This window comes from Panicum virgatum, chromosome 5N (assembly GCF_016808335.1).
Source record: "Panicum virgatum strain AP13 chromosome 5N, P.virgatum_v5, whole genome shotgun sequence".
NCBI classification, from domain to species: Eukaryota; Viridiplantae; Streptophyta; class Magnoliopsida; order Poales; family Poaceae; genus Panicum; species Panicum virgatum.
This window is the reverse complement of record NC_053149.1, coordinates 20,843,199-20,864,393: the sequence shown is the minus strand read 5'-3', so window position 1 is coordinate 20,864,393 and position 21,195 is coordinate 20,843,199. Positions and strand designations below refer to the sequence as shown.

The following is a 21,195-nucleotide window of genomic DNA, read 5'->3' as shown; positions in this document are numbered from 1 at the left end:
GGTGATAAGCCGTGGACACTCTATGTTCAATTCCCAATTTCTTCAAGCATTTACCAAAATCTTTGCCCGTGAAGTGTGTTCCTCCATCGCTTATCAAGATTCTCGGGACGCCATATCGAGGGAAGATTACCGATTTAATCATGTGTGTGGACTCCTCCGTTGATGCCTTCCGACACGGCATAGCTTCAACCCACTTAGAAACATAATCCACCATCACCAATATATGCTCAAACCCATGTGAGTTCACAAATGGTCCCATGAAATCGATTCCCCAGACATCAAATAGATCTATTTGCAAATTGTAGTTCAATGGCATGGCATTCCTTTGCGAGATATTCCCCGTTCTTTGGCATTCCGGACAAGTCGAAACAAATCTTTTTGCATCTTCATGCATCTCGGGCCAATAGAATCCACTAGCCCATACCTTAGCTTGAGTTATAAAGTGCCCATAATGTCCTCCATATCCCGACGAGTGACACTTCCTTAGAACTTCTTCACGTTCCTCCCTTGGTATGCATCTTCTTAGGACTCCATCTTCTCCATATCTATATAAGTATGGTGGATCCCAATAGTATTTTCTTCTTTCCGTGATCACTCTTCTCTTTGCATTCTTGTCCAAGTGATCCAAGGGCATCCCTTTTATTGCCCTTATTATTTCATTCATCCAACTATCTTTGTCGAGAATTCTATATAGGTGATCATCTCTCATTTGATCCTCGATAGGTTCTTTTCCGTCATCTCCATGGTTCATCCTTGATAGGTGGTCGGCCACAACATTTTCTGCTCCTTTCTTGTCCCTTATCTCCACATCGAATTCTTGTAGCAATAGAATCCATTGAATCAAGCGTGGTTTAGCATCTTTCTTGGACAAGAGATACTTGATTGCCACATGGTCGGTATAAACTATCACCTTAGAGTTTACTATGTATGATCTGAATTTTTCGAAGGCGAATACCACGGCAAGCAATTCTTTCTCCGTTGTTGCATAATTAAATTGGGCTTCATTGAGAGTCTTGCTTGCGTAGTAGATAGCATTTACCTTTCCCTCTTTCCTTTGTCCAAGAACGGCTCCTACGGCGTAGTCGCTTGCATCACACATGATTTCAAAAGGTAGATTCCAATCCGGAGGTTGCATGATAGGAGCACTTATGAGGGATTGCTTGAGTGTTCGAAATGCGTGAAGACAATCACTATCGAAGATGTATTCCACATCTTTTTGGAGAAGTTGTGTCAATGGCTTGGTGATTTTTGAAAAATCCTTTATAAACCTCCTATAGAATCCGGCATGACCGAGGAAGCTCCTCAAAGATTTGATGTCCGTAGGTGGTGGCAACTTCTCCACGGTTTCTATTTTTGCTCTGTCCACCTCTATCCCTCTCTCGGAGATAACATGGCCGAGAACAATTTCTTCTTTCACCATGAAATGACACTTCTCTCAATTAAGCACAAGATCAACCTCTCCACATCTTTTAAGAACTTTCTCCAAATTTTCCAAGCAATTATCAAAGCTAGTACCATGCACCGAGAAATTATCCATGAATACCTCCATAATCTCTTCTATGAAATCTGAAAATATAGCCATCATGCACCTTTGAAAAGAAGCGGGCGCATTGCACAATCCAAAAGGCATCCTCCGATATGCAAAAGTTCCATACGGGCAAGTAAACGTGGTCTTATGTTGATCATCCGGATGAATAGGTATTTGGAAGAATCCCGAGTATCCATCAAGGTAACAAAAGTGTGAATGCTTTGCCAACCTTTCTAGCATCTCGTCAATGAATGGTAGTGGAAAATGATCCTTCCTCGTTGCCTTATTCAATTTTCTATAATCGATGCACATCCTCCATCCCGTGATGGTTCTTTGTGGTATCAATTGCTCCTTCTCATTTTTCACAACCGTGAGTCCTCCTTTCTTTGGAACGCAATGCACGGGGCTTACCCATTCACTATGTGGCACGGAGTATATTATTCCGGCATTCAGCAATTTGATAACCTCCTTCTGCACCACATCACGCATAGCATGGCTCAACCTCCTTTGACGCTCTACGACCGGCTTGTATTGCTCCTCGAGTTGTATACGATGTGTGCAAAAAGCGGGGCTAATACCTTTCAAGTCGTTAATCGAGTAGCCGATCACCTTTTTGTGCTTCTTCAATAAATTCAGCAACTTCTCCGTCTCTTCCGGGCTTAATTCGTCGCTAATAATCACCGGAAAAGTCTTGCCATCTTCCAAAAATTCATATTTCAATCCCTTGGGGAGTGGCTTCATCTCAACATCGGGTGCACCATCCTCTTCTTGATCTAACTCTCCAATGTCTTCAAATTTTTCTTCTTCCAAATTCCCGTGTTGCGGCTTCAACTCTTCCATTGTTTCCACTAGTTCTCCATCTTGATCATCTTGAGCGTCTCCATTCTCCAAAGCGCGTTGGAGAGGATCCCTGGAAGAATCAATGGAACGAATGCTCTCTACCTGTTCATTATCAAGAGGTAGAGGTGAAGCAAAAGACGGGTTTGAATGAAATTCAATTGTGTGCTTCTCTCCATCTAGATCAAAAGTGACAATCCCTTTTCCAACATCTAGAATAGCATTCACTAATTTGAGAAAGGGTTTTCCAAGGATTATGCCTTCATGCTCATCATCACTAGCATTAATCACAAAAAAGTCGGTAGGAATTTTTTTACCCGCTATGGCAACATTTAGATTTCTAAGCACTCCTAGCGGTTTGATTAATCTACCATCTCCCATGATCAATTTAATGATTGTGGCATCTAGGTTTGATGTTTCATTAAAAAGCTCAACATAAACTTTGGAACTCATCACACTAACATGGGCGCCAACGTCACATAAAACATTGCAATATTTTATTCCTTCTATTATGCAATCAACACGAGGTGTGGGTGATGGGTTACCTTCGCCTTGATCGCTTCCAATCACATATACTTGGGCTATGTGCGCGTAGGGTGACGATTCCGAGTTCACTCCTAGGGTCCTTTTGATCTCCAGCACTTCGTCTAAGTCAATCTCTTCCTCTTTTTCTTCAAAAAGTTTCCGAATAATATCACCGGCCGATTCCTTGCCAAATGTATATCCCGTGTGATTATCCGGCGGGAAGTCTTCCGCTATCACCTTCGCCATTCCTCGCTGATTTGGATGCGGTCTTGCTTTGTCGAACAATCTTCCAAAGTCAATTGGTATCCAATCCATTTGCTCGAATTCCCTTAGCAATTTGGCGGTGCCCATGGTTCTTCCTTTCTTTTCCGGGTCATCTTTCGTTGCACTCCAGATTGATGCTTCTTCATCGTGGTTTGTCTCTATGACTTTCACATGCTTCGGTTGTTCTTCCTTCACTTTCGATGCCTCTTTTCTGAAAATTCCAGCAAGCACCCGCACTTGAGATTCTTCTTCGGAGCTTGCCGAACATCGTTTTTCCCAATCTCTTCGTATGGCTGCACCCTTGCTGATTTTTTGTAGGAGTTGGGTGGCTTCCGTGAGTGTTTTCTCCATGAGATCTCCTCCTGCACACATTTGAACAAATTGCATGCACTCGGGGGTTAGGGAAAAATAAAAGGTATGCAAGAGTACTTCACCGGAAAATCCGAGCTTCGGTCCTTGTTCAATCAATCCATTGAATCTATCCCATGCTTGATCTATCCCTTCTTCTTCTCCTTGCACGAAGTTGATCACTTGCTTCCGAATATGTTGAACCTTGCTTAACGGAAAGAACTGCTCGCAAAATTTCTTCATCAAGTCATCCCAATTTCCTTTTACCTCGAAGGATGCAAGTGCAAACCATCTTCTCGCTTCTTCCGCAAGTGAGTATGGGAAAAGATTCCATCTAAACCAAGCTAGCAGAACTCCGTCTTGTTGTACCGTATTGCATAGCATTGTGAATCACTTGATATGTCTGTATGGGTTGTCCGTCTCATCTCCTCTAAAGGGGTTTGCCGCCACCATCTTGATGATTTGAGGCTTGATCTCGTACTCGGTGGCTCGCAACACCGAATCTGATTTTTGCATGTCGAAGTCCTCCGATCGCAGGCTTGCATAATCCCTTAGTGATTTTTCTCCTTCCTCCATGTGTTGAATGAGATGGCCCATCTAGACAATCAAAACAAAAACAAGAAAACAAAAAAAATTCTAGGGAAAAGGTTAGGTGTTAGTAACCAACAAAATTAATACAAAATTAAACGTAGCAAAATCGCTTGTTCCCCGGCAACGACGCCAGAAAAGCTTGTTGACGCTTCTTAAAGTGCCAATTTACGTACCGCAAGCGCACGGATCGTGTAGCTTTTCCCTTAGAGTATTCCCCCAAGGTTTATCAATCCACGGAACAAGTGTATTACTATGCTTAACTAAGCACTAATGATGTTGGTAAAAGATCTATATTGAGTGATTGAGTGTGAAATAAATCTAATCTAACCAATCTAATCTAATCTAGACTAGTGAGCAATGATAGATGTGTGCACAAGATATGAAGAGCATTTGTCCATATGGTCTAGGATCACTAGAGATGTAATCGCCAAGCAACGAAGAATGGATCTAATCTACCAAAGGTGTGTTCCAAGATCAAAATCTTTCCCTCCCGCATACTGTCACTACACGAGGATAATCGGTAACGAATCAACAAGAACACGATAGTTGATGTAATCTAAATAAACCATGCAAGAGCAAAGCAAACCCAAAGCCAAGTCGCGAACTATTAGGCATCAAAGTATCATCAACAAGAATCGTGATAGATCAATCTCATAAAGGATTCGGCAATTACAACTCAAGATCTCCTTACAACCCCATGAACAAACGAGGACTTTACCCCATGAAGCTAAACGAAGTGTAGTCGATCATGGTGACGAAATCTTCGGCAAGGGATGGATCCCTTGCTGTCCTCCAACTTGCAGCGGCGCCGAGGGACGATGAGGCCTCCGGTGTCGCCTTTCTCTTGTGTCTAACTCGAATGTATCTCTGGATGCTCTTTCTCTGCGATCTCTGCGATCTTTCTGCCGTGCTTCTGCCGTGCTCCTCTTTGACGGCGGCTTCGGGGTATTTATAGGCAGATATGGTCGGTGGTTTTAGTAAAACATAGATTAGGGTTGACGCATACTTCGTGCTGAAGAAAACCGAGACCGATTGGGCTCCGAAAAGGGCTAGGCCGGCCGGCCCAAGGAGTCCAGGCCGGCCGGCCTGGGCCTTTTCTGGCCCCTTTCGGTCCCATCTTTTGCGTGTTGAATCTTCCTCTTATTCCTCATCTTAGCCCAGTTATAACCATGCGTCAAAACATCTCCGAAAATGTCCAATTTCCTGTCAAAATGCAACATGCTCCAAAATCCAGGACAAAATCGAAAACGGTCAAGTTCGGGTGCCAAGTGGCGGGTTAGTACATGAATCATCCCGAAGAATTTACCAAAACAACTCCTAATCATATAGTAAAATGGGTACTTAAGGAGCGCCAATAGCTAACAACAAGCACCCAGCAGAAGGAGCTCGAGAAGTCAATCTACCACTTCGTGCCCGCCTTCACCACCAAGAGTAAGAAGATCTTTATGCCGCGTGGCCTCATGCATGTTCATACCACTAACTCTGTTCTGATCATACGGGCCATCTCAATGGCTGGCTTGGCTCACAGTGGTGCTCGCGACGCCGAATCCACAGCAGCAGCAAGCTCCTTCAATGGATATGACACTCGGCGCTACCTCTATTGGTGGAAGGGGACCTGCGACCTCTACTCTGAGGCAATTCGTGAGGTTGGGCATCTCCGGCTCTACTTGGTGGCCACCCAGGACGCCCTAGCTGTCGTCGAGGGTGAGACCTCCTCCACTCAGGCGATGTTGCCCGATGCAGATGCCAGAGTTGCAGGTACGATTCTCCTCTCTAAGCAAAATTTGTTCTCAACCAACCAAGAGTCCGTTCTATAATAACCATCTCCTCTTTCTGCATGGAAAGCACTAGAGGCACAAATTTAGCCCCTCCACTAAGCGACGAACGACGCAGCCACCAGGGTGAACACCTGAGGTGACCTGCTCATGGATCGACTGTAGCACATCCCCAACCGCGCTAGGGACATCGCCACCCACGGGGTCCGCCAGGGGGCTGCAGCTGCTGTGGCTGTGGCGCAAACTTGTACCGGGCACATGCTTCACCTTTTGGAGCCTATCTTCCCTGGAGGAGAAGATCGAGTAGGCTTCGACGAGCTCATTATGCAGTTTCATGTAGCCACCGATGCCATCGGCAATGATGTCAGCACGGATAGTGTTGTAAAAAGGGTCTTCTTAAGTGAAGATTAAATTGTATCTTAAAGATTATGAATGAACAATCTAATCTTTTGCTTTTGTAAATGTGTTATTCTTCCATAACAGCATCATTACAGTGCAATCAACATCATAAAAAATTATTACAGTACAACAGCATAACAATAAAGAACACCTACTTGTAAAGTTGTTTGCATGTCCGTTAAAAGGCAACAACGACACACTCGGCCAAAATTAATCATCATCATCATCATCATCTATACTATTCCCATTGGTGTCACTGGCATCACTACAATACTGGAAGATAGTGTCATCTTCTTTATCTTCTTCATCATCTTCCTCAAAATCATTTTCATGGACTCCTTTTTTGTTTCATAAAAGGTTTTCTAAATTACCTTCAATGACAACGGTATCTTCTCCATTGACTACCTAGTGCACATGAGCAGTGTTGATGCGAAAACTTCCCCCGGCGGACGGGGAATCCTCGCACTCCATGTATGCTATAGGGCCGGGGAGATCTGTTTCGCTCCAATATACCGAACCCGACAGGCACTCGTGTGGTGCGCTAGGCGTGCCAGTCAATTTGACCTACAATTGATAAGGAGGGTAGACGTTAGATGCAAAAGGCTATCAGCTAGCCAGCCGATATGGATGAAGCCAGCAATCGGCTATCATACAGACGATCGTGGGGATGCAAGCCATGCTTAAAGCAGTGCAGCTTGTGAGCAACACCTAGATCCAAGTCAAAATCGGCCTACGTGATCAGGTCACGGGAGGTAACTAAGCAAGATAGATCTAAGCTGGGTAACTTGTGACAAAAGCCTAATGTAAGCTAGATTAAACGTATTAACCTAGCAAGATCTAAGCAGATGCCATGCCGACAACTTGTGGTAAAAACTTAAAGCAAATCAAATTAAACGGATTAACCAAGCAAGATCTAAGCAATTATCGATAACTTGATGATAAAAGCAGCAACAGGCTAGATCAACAGATAAATTAACCTAACAGATTGATAACTTTTATCGATAAAATGGTGAATAAACCAGACCCCGCCGGATGGATCTAGAGGGCTCGATTACTAGTGAATAAGTTAAACCCCGCCGGATGGATCTAACTTACTCGATAACTTTGAACACTATAAATAGAGGAAGAAGTGATGTGCCGTCAACCTAGACCTGCCTACACAATTTGACACGGAACTTAGCAGCAAACAATGAACGTTCATGCTGAGAAGAACTCGTAAAAGAGAAAAAAGCTACTGCAACTATGGCAAAGTCGCATGCGGAAAAGTAGATGTGCTGAATGTAAAGATTATGTTCGGATGTGATTGATCAATGTTTACAAATGCCAGAGGTATGCTATTTATAGCCTAAACCTAGACCATGTTGCCAATACGGCGAGATTATAACTTGCGAAACACAAAACAAACTTTCCTAACTGAATGATACAAAAAAATTAAGATAATTTGCTCACTTTAACCGCCAGTTCTTTCCTTAGCTCCATCGGCTGCAATGTCTTCTCTAGCCCAAATGCCCCATTTGCCTTAGCTTCTTTTCTTTCTTCCAGCGTTGGCCCATTCTCATCGGCCATCTGCACAAAAGATTGACACGTGCTAAAAAACGGTGTCAACACATGCCTCCAATTTTGAAGTGAAATATAATTTTTACTCCCGAAATTCTCCTGCAGTCCGATTAGTCTTCCTTCTCCTCCGCGTGGACTCTGACTCTACATAGTTGATTCCTCGCGTCCTGTGTGAGCGGCGAGCTGAAAAACTCTTCTTTGCCCTTAGCGCTCTACCTTTCTGGAAACTCATTCGTAACGCGACGGTTTGCCTTCTGTCTTTTCACCTCTGATCTATTCCAATTCGCCCCTGGGTCAAGACGTTTCACCTTCCTCTGGCCGATTGAGCTCCACCTTTCTCGGCCATAAATAGTGACTATTGGTACGGCCAATCATACCAAGCTTGATCGGCCCTCGCCTCCTCTGCTTTGAAGAAAAACCTAGCCCCAACTTTCACTAGCAATGGCGGGAAGCAAGTGCGCAGGGGAAGGTTGCTCCAATCAGCCGCTGGTCGTTCATCGCCGCCACGGGTAATGAATCTGCCATCTCCGCAACTCGCTCTAGCCTGATTAACTTTAATCGGTTCTTGGCTTCTGTAGAGATGATGAAGCCTCCAATGCGCTGCCTCGCGCTTCTTCTTCAGAGCCACCGAGTCCCTTCCACGGCATTGACGAGGTGACTCGAGAACTCATCTAGACGCTCGAGAAGGATGAAGCTCGCCAAAATTACTCGGCGGAGACCATCAAGACCGATCGTCTCTAGGTTAGCCTAGAGGCGGCTGAAGCAGGGCGATTAGCTGCCGACCAGACGATGAAAGCCGTACGCGCCCAACTTGTTGTTGCGGACGCCAGGGTAGCAGTTAATTTTCTCGTAATCCATAGAGAAAAACCCTCCTCTGAAGTAGTGCCGAACTCCAATCGATTCCTTTCTGTATTCTCCTTTCAGCCCTAGAATTGCAAGTCCATACCTTCCTTGACGCAGCAGCCACCACCACAGAAGCGGTAAATGCCCGAGGCAACTATGTTGCTGCTCATCTGCAGGACGTCCCAACCGTGTCCGGGAGGACGCTGGCCACGGAGTTCACTAAGGAGCTGCCGTCGCCCTTGCCGTGGTGTAGACACTGTCTAGAAACGACCTCCAGACCCTGCATCCCATAGAGGGCTTGCTTGGTGCGGTATTGCTGGGACTCCTACATGTGGGGATGAGGATTATTTGGGGGGGTGGGGGCTTCGGGTGTAACCCTTGCTCGGCACCTTACCGATGCCAACATTAGTGGTGATGTCTTTGGCACCATGTTTCACTTGGAGGCATTATCATGAGGTACGTCTTCCATCTCTCGGGGTTCTCTTGGTTGGAAAACCTAAGGCTGGATCTCTAGATAGTGGTGCATTGGTGCGGTGTAAGTGAACATGATACCCTCCTTGAAGGCAATGCTATGAAGAACCCCTCCCGTATGCAGGTGCTCTTATGCTTGTGCAGGGGACACTTCCATTATTGTTGATACTTGAAACAGAGGTAGCTTTGTAGAATTATGTTATTCTGATACACGGTTCTGTCTTGTTAGTCACTATCGTTGTGTGTGTTTGTGTTGTTGTTTATTGTAATACTTTTTCTTTATTAATATGTACCCGGATTTACTGAAAAAGTATAGGCCGAAGCGCAACAAAACTTTTGCCGGTGTTTTTTTAACAAAATATACGTGTGTCAACATTTTCTTTGGCCAAAGATGTGTCAAGTTTTGTTTTTTTTGAAACTGCTTTATTTTTACAGCTGAGTGGAAAGGAACGTCTGCCAGTAGAGGATGCGGATTTCCACCAAGTAGTCCTGCACGGGAGCGATCCAAATCCAGTATATATGTTTCAGGCTTTCAACTTGTGGCAGGTACTACGTAACTACGTTGTTCTTGTTTTTTCCTCGACGAGGTATACGTATTGGCTGATGTGCCTGATTAAGTTATTATTTCAAACTGAGACTACAATATTTAACAATGGATCGTCCACATCGAGAGATGTACGCCTGCTTGATTGGTCTCGATCTCTATAAAGATCCACACCAGGCTCAATTACCTGACATTGCCATTGCCACGCTCAATTACCTGACATTAAAGCATAGAGCTTATAAGCAGCTGAAGCTCCTACATACCCTACCCAGCATGGCAAACTCACCAACGCCGACGACCATGGTTCTAGCGGTCATGACTGTCGGCCTGACGACACTCCTCATCGCCGCCGGCCCTGCGGCCGCGCAGAATTGCGGCTGCCAGCCAGACGTCTGCTGCAGCAAGTACGGATACTGCGGCACCACCAGCGCCTACTGCGGTGAGGGGTGCAGGTCGGGCCCGTGCCAGGGGTCGTCGGGCGGCGGCGGCGGCGCCCCGAGTGGCGGTGCGTCCGTGGCGAGCGTCGTCACCAGCTCGTTCTTCAACGGCATCAAGTCTCACGCCGGGAGATGGTGCGAGGGCTTAGGCTTCTACACGCTAGGCGCCTTCCTGGAGGCTGCCGGCGCGTACCCGGGGTTCGCGCGTGAGGGCTCGGAGGCCGACGGCAAGCGTGAGATCGCCGCCTTCTTCGCGCACGTCACGCACGAGACCGGACGTAAGTTGCTTGAGGCATAACGACTAAAATTCAGAACTGAAAACTTCATTACTAAATTTTTTTTGCATCTAGCAAAATATGCAGAACTCAAACGAACATTCATCCATGGGATTTAATTCTAAATTTATTTGTCGCTACTCGCTAATTTTGCTGGCATGATGGCGGCTTTGCATGCAATTGGCTGCAGATATGTGCTACATCAACGAGGTTCGGCCGACCTCGAACTACTGCGTCCAGGGTGACGTGCAGTGGCCGTGCTACCCAGGGCAGGGGTACTTCGGCCGGGGGCCGCTGCAGCTGTCGTGGAACTTCAACTACGGGGCGGCGGGGAGGAGCATCGGCTTCGACGGGCTGAAGGACCCGGACACGGTGGCGCAGGACCCCGTGGTGTCGTTCAAGTCGGCGCTCTGGTTCTGGATGACCAACATGCAGCGGCTGATGCCCCAGGGGTTCGGTGCCACCATCAGGCCCATCAACGGCGCCAACGAGTGCCATGGCGGGAAGAACACCGCCGAAATGACAGCGCGGGTGCGCTTCTACGTGCAGTACTGCAACCAGTTCGGCGTCGACCCGGGGAACAACCTCTATTGCTAGGTGTTGGCTCGTCCATGCATGGTCCGAGTCGACTAGGTTTCCATTAATCATAAGAGAAACTTGTTGCAGTTTGTTTATCTTGCTTGGACTTGCTTGCACGAGAGTGTGGAACCTGTAACGAACATGACACCATTTATGCCATTTCGAGTGATTTTGGTGATTGAATGACAACGCAATCAATGGGACTAATGGTATTGTTAAGTGAACAATTCTAGATCCCAGGGATGAAGTAAAAAGGCTATGCAAAGCAAAACACGAAGAAAGAACTCAAAGAAACGCAGAATTGGACGAGTTCTACTGAAATCAGTAGCACCGGAAGAACCGATGCATAGGCATCGGTGCATCCGATGGTTGTCGGATGAACCGACGGCCTGGCTATTGGCACAAGTCTGTGCGCTTCTGGAGATCATGTGAAGATCAAGTGAAGCACCGGTTGAACCGACGGCTTCAAGATAGGCATCGGTACATTCAACGTACCATGTTCCAGAGATGATGTCAAGCGCGCAGGAGGCAAGTCTTCAGCACCGGTTGAACCGGCGAGGCATCGGAGCAAAGCACCGGTGTAATGACGTCAGCAGGAGAGAAAGAGGCCAACGACTAGTTGAGTGACCGGTTGAACCGACGCCAGGTCATCGGTTAAGCCGGTGGGGTCGCATACTGAGTCAGGAGTTCAACGGCTACTTCGGATCTAAGAGTGACCGGATGAACCGACGCTACCCCTGCCAGAGGCATCGGTTCATCCGATGATACGCAGATTTTTTGCTGACCGTTGGAGCAACGGCTACAAGACTTGGTGGCCTATATATATGCCTCACCCCGGCCATTTGAAGATTGCTGGAGTCCCAAGACACCTCATACACATCCAAGAACACCTCTAAGCCATACAAGAGCTCATTGATCATATCCTTAGCTTTTAGCACTAGCTTTGTAAAGTGTGAGTGCTAGATTAGCTCTTAGTGAGTGTGATTGCAAAGCCTTGAGCCTTTGTGCTGTGGTTCTCTAGTGAACCAAAACAAGAGCTTGGTGTGCCGGCACCTTGGAGCTTTGAAGCTCGCCGGCAACGTCATCGACCCTCCGACTTGGTGTGGAGCGGCGACGACACTTTGTGCGGGGGACGTGGAGACCCCATCCTTTGTGGAGAAGCTCCTTAGTGGAACCCGGGGCCAAGGTGACCGTGATTGTGTTCACGGAAGAGACTTGGTGGCCGAGTAGCAATACTCTTAGTGAGTGCTACAACAATGTGGATGTAGGTGTGCCTTTGTGGCTAACCGAACCACGAGATAAACACCCGCATCAAGAGTTTGCTATCTCCTATCCCGCTCTTTAAGCTTCCGCATTTCATACTAGCAATTTGTATGTCTTTACTTTCATAGAGTAATTTCTTGATAGGAAAGGCTATAGGTTGCTAAACTCTTTTGGGATAGGGGTTTCACACTAGAACAACCTAGTTGCACATCTAGATAGCATGTTTTAGTTTAAGTTTTGTGCAAACTAGTTGGAGCCATATGTCTAAGTTTTTATTAGTGCCTAATTCACCCCCTCCCCCTCTTAGGCTAGAGCACCCGATCCTTTCAGAACCTTTTACTCGTTTGTAATAAGAGGACTGATTCTACCTTGTGTAGATGAAGCCGGATAATATATATCCTTTATTTAAAAGAAAAAGGTGCTTGACTCGTCCATGCATGATGATCGATGCTCATTTCATGTGAATGTGGTTGATAATCTATCTATCTATCTACGTTAGCCTGTTGGCAATATATACAGAATGTATTTGTATTGTATCGTTAGCGATCAATTTATACCATGTTGTGAAATATAAGACATATATGGAAAAATATGTTTACACTAAATATAATGTCAAGTGGTGCACTAATATATGGATTTGAATTAGAGTTGTTATTAAAATACGGATAATAAGGTGTGCATAATGAGTGTGGCCGTGTGGGAGGCGATGAGGATGAGTACGTGGGAGGACAATAATGACGACGACTAAAAACAAGCCTAGCCACGCCAGTAATTCATTGATTAATTACTTGGGCCTAGTGGCTGCAACGCATTGGTTAGATTAAGGTGACAACATTTGTGTAGAAGCTCTTCTTTAAATGATTTGGCAGTGCTCCTGCTGGTTTCTTAAAAAAAACATTTGTGTAGAAGAGCTGGATGATGACCATTATTTAGTCAGACCTAGTGGAGGAGGCCGAGCTCTTAATTTGTTAGTTAAAATAAGGATATTAGTAATATGCATAAAATATCATTGTTAGTTAAAATAAAGTACTCCATCTGTTCCAAATTATTAGTCTTTTTGGCTTTTCTATATACATAAATTTTTCTATATATCTAAATATATTATGTCTAGTTGCATAGCAAATAAAATCTATATATCTAGAAAAGTCAAAATAACTTATAATTCGGAACGAACGTAGGATTTATTATCTGTGATTGTCCTACCACTACTGCAGAAATGATTTGTAGGGACGGGCGAAAAAAATATTTTTAGGGGCGGACCGCGTAACCTCTCCTACTTTTCGCAGCTAAAAATAGCGGTTAGCAGGGGCGGGTACAAGGGCCGCCCCTGTAAATGCATTTTTATGGGGGGGGGGGGGGGTCACTCGTCCCTACAAAAGGTTTTCTAGGAGCGGGTGACCCCCCACCCACCCCTACAAATGCATATCTAGGGGCGGGTGGACCCGCCCCTAGAAATAGATTTGCAGGGGCGGGTAACCCTTCCAACCTCCCCTAAAAATCGTTTAAATCAGAAAATATAGTAGACAATATCAAAAAAAGCTGAAATTTATACCATACGCTTATTATTAAGATAGAAGTCTATACTAGGGGTGAAAATTATGTGTCCATACATTACATCCGCACGGTAAATGATAGAAATCCATACATTACAACAAACATAAAATTCAATCCATACAACTAGCTACTAGTTCTTACTACCACATACAAAGCGAAATGATACAAGCACACATTGTGCAATGGGAGTCTCACGGCGGCGACTGCGGTGTTGCTCCGTGGGTACGACAGAGCATGGGCACGTAGTCATGGCATCAGTCACAACTTTCTTGAGTGCTTGCCGCTTCCATTGTTTTCTCATGTTTGTAATTATTATTATTCAGTGCTGTAAAACAATTGTGTTAGCAAAACGACAGCTGGACAAGTTCTTTTGTTTTAGTTGGATAGTTGTATACATAAGGATTGGAGTAATAACTGTACCATAGTAATTCTTTGTCATGGTTGGATTATTCCTGGTCATCCTCCGCAACGTCCATTGGTTGTGTGTTATCCGATGGTGTGCTCGGTGGTGTGTCCATTACTTTGGTGGAACTAGATCCCCGTTTCTCTTGAGGAGGCGAATTGTCTTCTTCAATCAGATCTGCATGAGAATGCGCACGAGGTAGTGCAGTTTACGGATTGTTTTGGTGCTCAAGTATGTAGTTAGAGGCAATGTATAGACAAGTTGAACCATACTTAATTGCAGATGACGTGCTTCATATCCACCTCCTTGTCTAGAAGTCCCCGCACCCTGGTCACCTAGGGGTTGCGGGTACAGTGTGTATCGGAGTAGAAAGTTGCTTGATGCTGCAGGAAGAGTGACTATTGTTAAACGGAACAGTTTCACATTAATGGAGCAATAGTCTTTTGTAACTGTAGTTATCGTTCGCGCTCGCGGCTAACTAGATTGCCGTTGGGTCGCCCGGTGGAAGAACATCAGCACGAATCCAAAGTGGCCATATGCTCAAGTAGGAACCCCCTCCTGTCTGAACTGTGCGGACGGTTACATGTACAACACTAGATATAGCATTCCTTGGAGTGAATGTGTGTGCCCTGATTGAGAGATCCACTTTCCTCGTATGGATGTCGCGAAGGTTACATATGTTCGCAAAGATTCTATGTAATATCGTGGGACATTGCACAAATAATTGTGGTGGCATTCTAGATATGAGAAGACTGAGTGGTACGTTATTTCCTTGTGGACATTGTTGCCTACCTTCTATCTGGTGCTTTAGTGGAATAGACTCCTCCAAGAATAAAGTAGTGGAACCATAGTCGGGCGTCCATCCTAGGATCGCAAGGACATGGTTGTCAACTTGGATGTATGGACAACTCAAGATGCGAGTGGCTTCTTCAAATGTTCGGGTTAGCGGCACATAATCGCCGAACAAACGTAAGACATTCTGTACCGGAAGCTCTATCCCAGTGTTTTCCAATAACACTCGTAGTAGCTCGGTGCAACCACAGAACAGGGGATTTCTACTTGAGTATGCGGACATGGAGGAAACTTAGTAATTATTAAGAGGCTGGCAAAAATCTGGGTGTGCAAGTTGAACTCTTGTTCCTCAAAGATTGTCAAGTGTTCATAGTCGACATGTGCCATTGGTTGGTCACCTGAGGATGGGGTGGCGCCACGGCTTGGGGTGGCGGCAGGGCTTGGGGTGGCGCCACGACTTGGGGCAGCGGCAGCCGGAGTAGCCGGAAATGGAGGGGAGGAGGTGGTGGGAGGAGGCTGCTGGCGGCGTACGCGGCGGTGGAGGAGGTGGCGGGGAGGAGGAGGCCGGTGGATGGAGCCACGGCGGAGGAGGTGGCGTGGAGGAGGCAGCCGGGGGCGTACATGACGGCGGCAGAGGTGGTGGCGGGGAGGAGGCATCGTGAGGGAGCGGCGAGGAGGAGGCGGACATGGCGGCGAGGAGAGGTGGCGGGGATGCGCCGGATCTATGCTAGGGGGCGGCGAGGAGGAGGCGGGCTAGCGGGGGCGGTGGCGAGGAGGAGGTGGGCGCGGCGGAGGGAGCGGCGTGGGGTCAGAGGGGGCGGCGATGGAGGGTCCGGCGCGCCAGATCTAAGCTACGGAATGGCTTGGGGGCGGCGCGGTGTTGGCAGGGGTGGAGGCGATGGTCGGTGCGGCGGCGGACGGAGCGGCGGCTGGGGGAGCACCGAAAATTTTAGCAGCCTTCCGGTGTCTTCTGGCACGTGCCAGGGGAGTCTGAAAATTTTTCTAAGTCCTTAGATGTTTATAGGAGCTCGATTTGTATGGGCGGGTGGGCGCATCAGCCCCTAAAAATAGTTTTTGAAATTTATTCCTGAAATTTTTTTAAATTAGAAAATATTGTAAATATTATTAAAAAATGCTGAAATTTTTACCATAAGCGTATTTTGATGTGTAACACAGCAAAATTAATAAACCTACGTTGCACTGTATGTAATAAGAAAATATGTTGAAACTTTAACATCTCCTAAGTCACTACTCTTTAAGAGCAACTTTGTCCTTTACACACATTCAAACAATAAAAAACCTGAATTGTACTCTCAGTATTTTTCACCAGAGGCACAGGCTGTTATACGCTAATGGTGAAAATTTCTCGTTTTATATATGTCGTTTACTATTTTTTCAAAATTAAATGATTTTTCAGACAAAATTGAGAAACCATTTGTAGGGGCGGGCGGGGGCATCACCTGCCCCTACAAATTGATTTCTAGGGGTGGTCCGCGACAGCGCCCGCCCATACAAACATATTTGTAGGGGCGGATTATACCCCAGCCCGCCCCTAAAAATAGTTTTCCACATTTATTCCGGAAATTCTTTTAAATCAGAAAATATAGTAAACATCATCAAAAAATGCTGAAATTTTTATTATACGCATATTTTGAGGTGTATAACACAGCAAACTTAATTTCTAGAGGCGGTTTGCGGCATCGGCCGCTCCTACAAATTAATTTTTAGGGGCGGGTGATGCCGCCTCCCGCCCCTATAAATTTGTTTCCATATAAACATTGGACTTGTCTTTTTTTGTTTTTGTTCTCAGAGCTCGAGGATAACCTTTCCTGCTGCTGCCACCACCGCCGCCACCCGACCCGCCCCCCCTCCCCCCGCCTCAAGCGCCGTCGCCCTCCACGCCCGCGGCCACTTCCGCCTGCGCGCCCCCTCCCGCGCCGACCCGCGTCGTTCTTTCGCCCTCCACGACCGCTGCCCGCGCGCCTCATCCCCCCCCGCCCTGCCGAACCCGCGCCTCCTCCGCCGCCAGTGGTCGTCCTCCTCTGCCGCCCATCGTTGCGCTCTTCTTGCACCCGCGATCCAGATCTTCAGCTCCAGATCTGAGCTAAGGTGAGATTCTTGATTTACTTTTATTATTTTTTATGTATAACATTGGCTAGTAAGTGAAATTAAATATTTAATTTGAGAACAAGAAATGTAGTTAGTGCAATTAAATTAACTAATTAGTTTGACGATAAGAAATTTAGTTAGTGAAATTAGATATTTAGTTTGAGAATAGGAAATTTAGTTATTGAAATTAGTTAAGTAGTTTGAGAATAAGAAATTTAGTTATTGAAATTAGCTAATTAGTTAGAAAATAATAAATGTAGTTAGTGAAATTAACTAATTAGTATGGGAATAGCAAATTTAGATATTGAAATTAGCTAGGAAATTTGAGAATTGAACACATGTTATTTTATGTATGAAATATGCATAATTTTTCTATGAAGGCATATGGCAAGTGATGGCTTTGGTGATGGTATGCCGCATCAGGATTACCCTTTGCCTCTGGCTCGCCCTCCTGGCATCATTTTCAGCAGAGTCAACAGGGCTAGACCGAGGCCATGTTCTCAGCAGAACATTATAGCTCCAAGCATAGTAAGACCCATCTTTTGAGTATGAGCCTTTTTTTTGCTTGATTAATAAGAATGGTTGATACTTATTAATGTTTTGTTGCCTCTAATGCAGTGGATCGATTATTTCAAATGGCTTACTGAAGTACTATAATGCCTAGGTGGTACACCTCTACAGGTGGAAACCACATAACACCTACAATTCAAGAAAATGACAATCTCTTTCGAGATACCATTAAGACAAGATCCAGGTACCATGATGGCAGTAGTGGTAGTGGGAAGGAATCACCAGTTAAGATGACTTATGAAAGAGCTGCCTTAAAAGCATGCCTTCTAGAACATGAGAGCTATGGTTATCTGATTCCAGATTTGTCATAGTTTAAAATCAATGCACTTTGACGGAATCAACATAATATTGTAAGTCTCTGTGAGAGCCTTTCACGAGAAAATCTACATGAAATAGTAAGTAAATTTTGTTAATTTAAAGAATTATGATAGTTTCTACATGACATAGTATGTGAATTTTGTTAATCAAAACACTCTTGTAAAATTTATATTCCATCTCCATTGCAGGATATATTTGGTAACACCTTTGCGGCGATGAGTTTAGAAGAAATTTTATGTCAAGCTGTGGAGCAGTTGGGTTATTACTCCACTGATGAGGGACCGGTACATACAAGGGAAGGTCTCTACCAGGGTTCTTTTCAATTTCGAACCATGCCAGATCCTACCACAGAACCAATGTTCACCATCTACGGCAAAGCACTTCCTCGTAGAAGTGAAGCAAAGGACAGTGCACTTATCCGTGCATTGATTTTCATTGACGATGCCCTGAGGTACAAGATTGGCGATGTTAAGTATGTTGACTACCTATTACTTTGAAATAATATTCGTTAGATGATGTAATGTATGCATGCAATTCAACTTTTGTTAACTCTTCTATCTCTATGTGTAGTTTGTGAGTTGTAACTATATATTGCACACTATTCCTGTAGATGTGAACTTATGTTAAATTCTTCGGATGATGAGCCAATGCGTCTCCCAAAACTAATGGTTTGTTTTAATTTGTCGAACGGATTAAGGTCAGTGAACAATAGATTGCTACCTGAGCGGCTATTGGGCCACCATACTTCTAGAATTTGTAGACTCAAAGTACTCCTGTGCCACTGCCAGATAGAGAGGCTACATACACAACCTGCCACTCGTGAATCGGTCAACTATACTTCCGATACCTCCAAAGACCCTATACTTCAGAATAATATTTGATGCCTTGCCGTTGACAGAAAGAGAGGCTACATACACAACCTGCCACTCGTGAATGGGTCACCTATACTTCCAATACCTCCAAAGACAATATTTGATCCCTTCCCTCTTACCAAGAAGTGGTGGCCCTCATGGGATCCAAGACGGCAATTTAACCGCCTTCAGACTTGTGTGGCTAGTGCTAAGTTGTTAGAGAGGATTCGCCTAGCCCTAACAAATTGTGAAGATCCGCCTCCTGTAAGAGTTCAAAAGTATGTGCTCTCCACAGGCTTGGTATTCAAATGAACTATGACTAATCCACACCATCAAGATCTAAATCAAGCGAGAGGCAAAGAGAGCTTCATTGGATCCAAAAAAACAAAAAAACCTTACAATCATTTATAGGGGCGGCCGGGGGGAGGGGGGTAAGCCGCCCTAGAAATGGTGTTTATAGGGGCGACACACCCCCCGGCCGTCCCTATAAATGGGGCCATTTTTAGGGGCGGCTGGGGGGGGGGTGAGCCGCCCCTAGAAACACCAAATGGTGTTTTTAAGGGCGGTTGAGTTGTTACAGTACCGAAGCCCATTTGTAGCAACGGGTCAAATTTAGGTCTGCCCCTAAAAAAAATTAAGCCGTTCCTACAAATCTTTTTTTGTAGTAGTGTACGTCCACTCCTAGGCCCCATTTTTTTTATTTTTGAATGTTTCCCTCAATACGGATAATGGAACATCATGCTCGGTTGTAAGAATCTCAAATTTTTATACTTGGTAAAATAGCCTCATTTGTGTCGCAATTATTCTTATAGTTACTAATCCCTAGCAAATGGGGACATAGTTGCAGACAAGGAAGTGGGTGCTAGCCCAGGCACAGTTCATTTATTTCTGAAACTTAAGTTTTACCGTGTACTTTGGTGGAAAAGCATCATTAATATCCTGGTGGAATTGTGGGGGGTTCTAATTGTGATGTTCACCTCGCGTGTCATTTTTCTAGCACCACCCCGCTTCAAACTCATCAGGGATCCTCAGTTTGGACTTATTGCGTACTCCCTCTGTTCTTTGGAGCAGCTTTATTGCGTACTCCCTCTGTTCACCCCGTCTACTTTGGAGCAGCTTTATTGCGTACTCCCTGTTCTACTATGTTTACATGGTCCCGGCCGGAAAAATACATGCATCCATAATAATATTTATCCATTGAGAATATAAAGAGTGTAGTTATTGTAATATATATTTAAACTCTCTACCCCTCGTTATCAGGGGCCCTCTGCTAGCTAGAGCACCCGCCATAAGAACAGATGATGATCCCGTAAGTAAATAAAGAATAGAACTTAGTTGACTAAGAGACTCACTACCATATGAGTAGGTGCCAAGCGGAGTGGAGCAGCAAGCCCTAGAAAGGAAGAGGAGCATTCCTCTTGCTTGTATGCGTGCAGGAGCTGCTAGATGCTATGCAAAGCTCGGAGTGGATGAGGATTATGTCAAGACTTTGCAAGCACACGAGAGAGCAAAGAAGAGCCGAGTGGCAAAATGAATTCTATGGTGGAATGCCATAGCTCGTCGGCTCTCTTCTACTCTCCTTCCTCTTTTTCTTCTTTTCTTCTTCATTTATTCTCTTTTTTCTCTTATTTATTTTGTGAGCCAAAGCTGACGCCTTTTTCAATTGATGTACTTGCTCTTCTTAGTCTCAACTGAAATGGTTAGGACCAAGAATACCCGAAGGTGCAAACTATCCTAAAAACATATATTTGATTTTTTTTTGTTTAGAGAAAGCATTTGTATATAATTTTTAAAATATTTTTTCTCGAAAACACGGGAGAGATACGCTTCATTATATTAAGAAGAAAGATAGATAGGGGAAACCCTCCCCTCAAGGGTTACAGATATGAAGGGACTGTAACACTCCCTAAGTACACAAAATTCTCTTTACTCTACTAAGGAACACAACAGGATTAAAACTAGACCAGACCCCCAATATTAGGAGATTGTAGGAGCCAGGGCGAGGAGGAAGGAAACTCCTTTAGCCCCAGCAATAGACCACAGGTGCAGATCTTCCCTAGTTGCTGACACTAAGCTATTTAAGTCTGGAACAGCCCCATCAAAGACACACAGGTTTCGGTGATTCCACAAATTCCAAGCCCCCAAGATGACTAGAGAATTAACTCCTTTTTGGACTTGACCAGACAACCTGTTGCTCAAATTGTCCCACTAGTCATCAAACACCTCATCATCCAATCCTGGGGCAAGCGCCTGCAGTCCAAGGCCTTGTAACAGATTGAACCACATCTCCGGGAGAAAATGCAAGAGATCAGCAAGTGGTCCCGCGTTTCCTCAATCTGGTCACAAAGAGGACAGACTGCCG

General features: G+C 45.2%; 1 protein-coding gene across 1 annotated transcript; it reads left to right on the top strand.

The window, feature by feature from the left end:
- Positions 1–9,955: 9,955 nt before the first annotated feature.
- On the top strand, positions 9,956–11,044 carry LOC120676291 (endochitinase B-like). The gene is made up of 2 exons (XM_039957527.1): positions 9,956–10,397; positions 10,585–11,044. The coding sequence occupies exons 1-2, from the start codon at positions 9,956–9,958 to the stop codon at positions 10,989–10,991; spliced, it is 849 nt and encodes a 282-aa protein (XP_039813461.1). The 3' UTR covers positions 10,992–11,044.
- Positions 11,045–21,195: the final 10,151 nt, after the last annotated feature.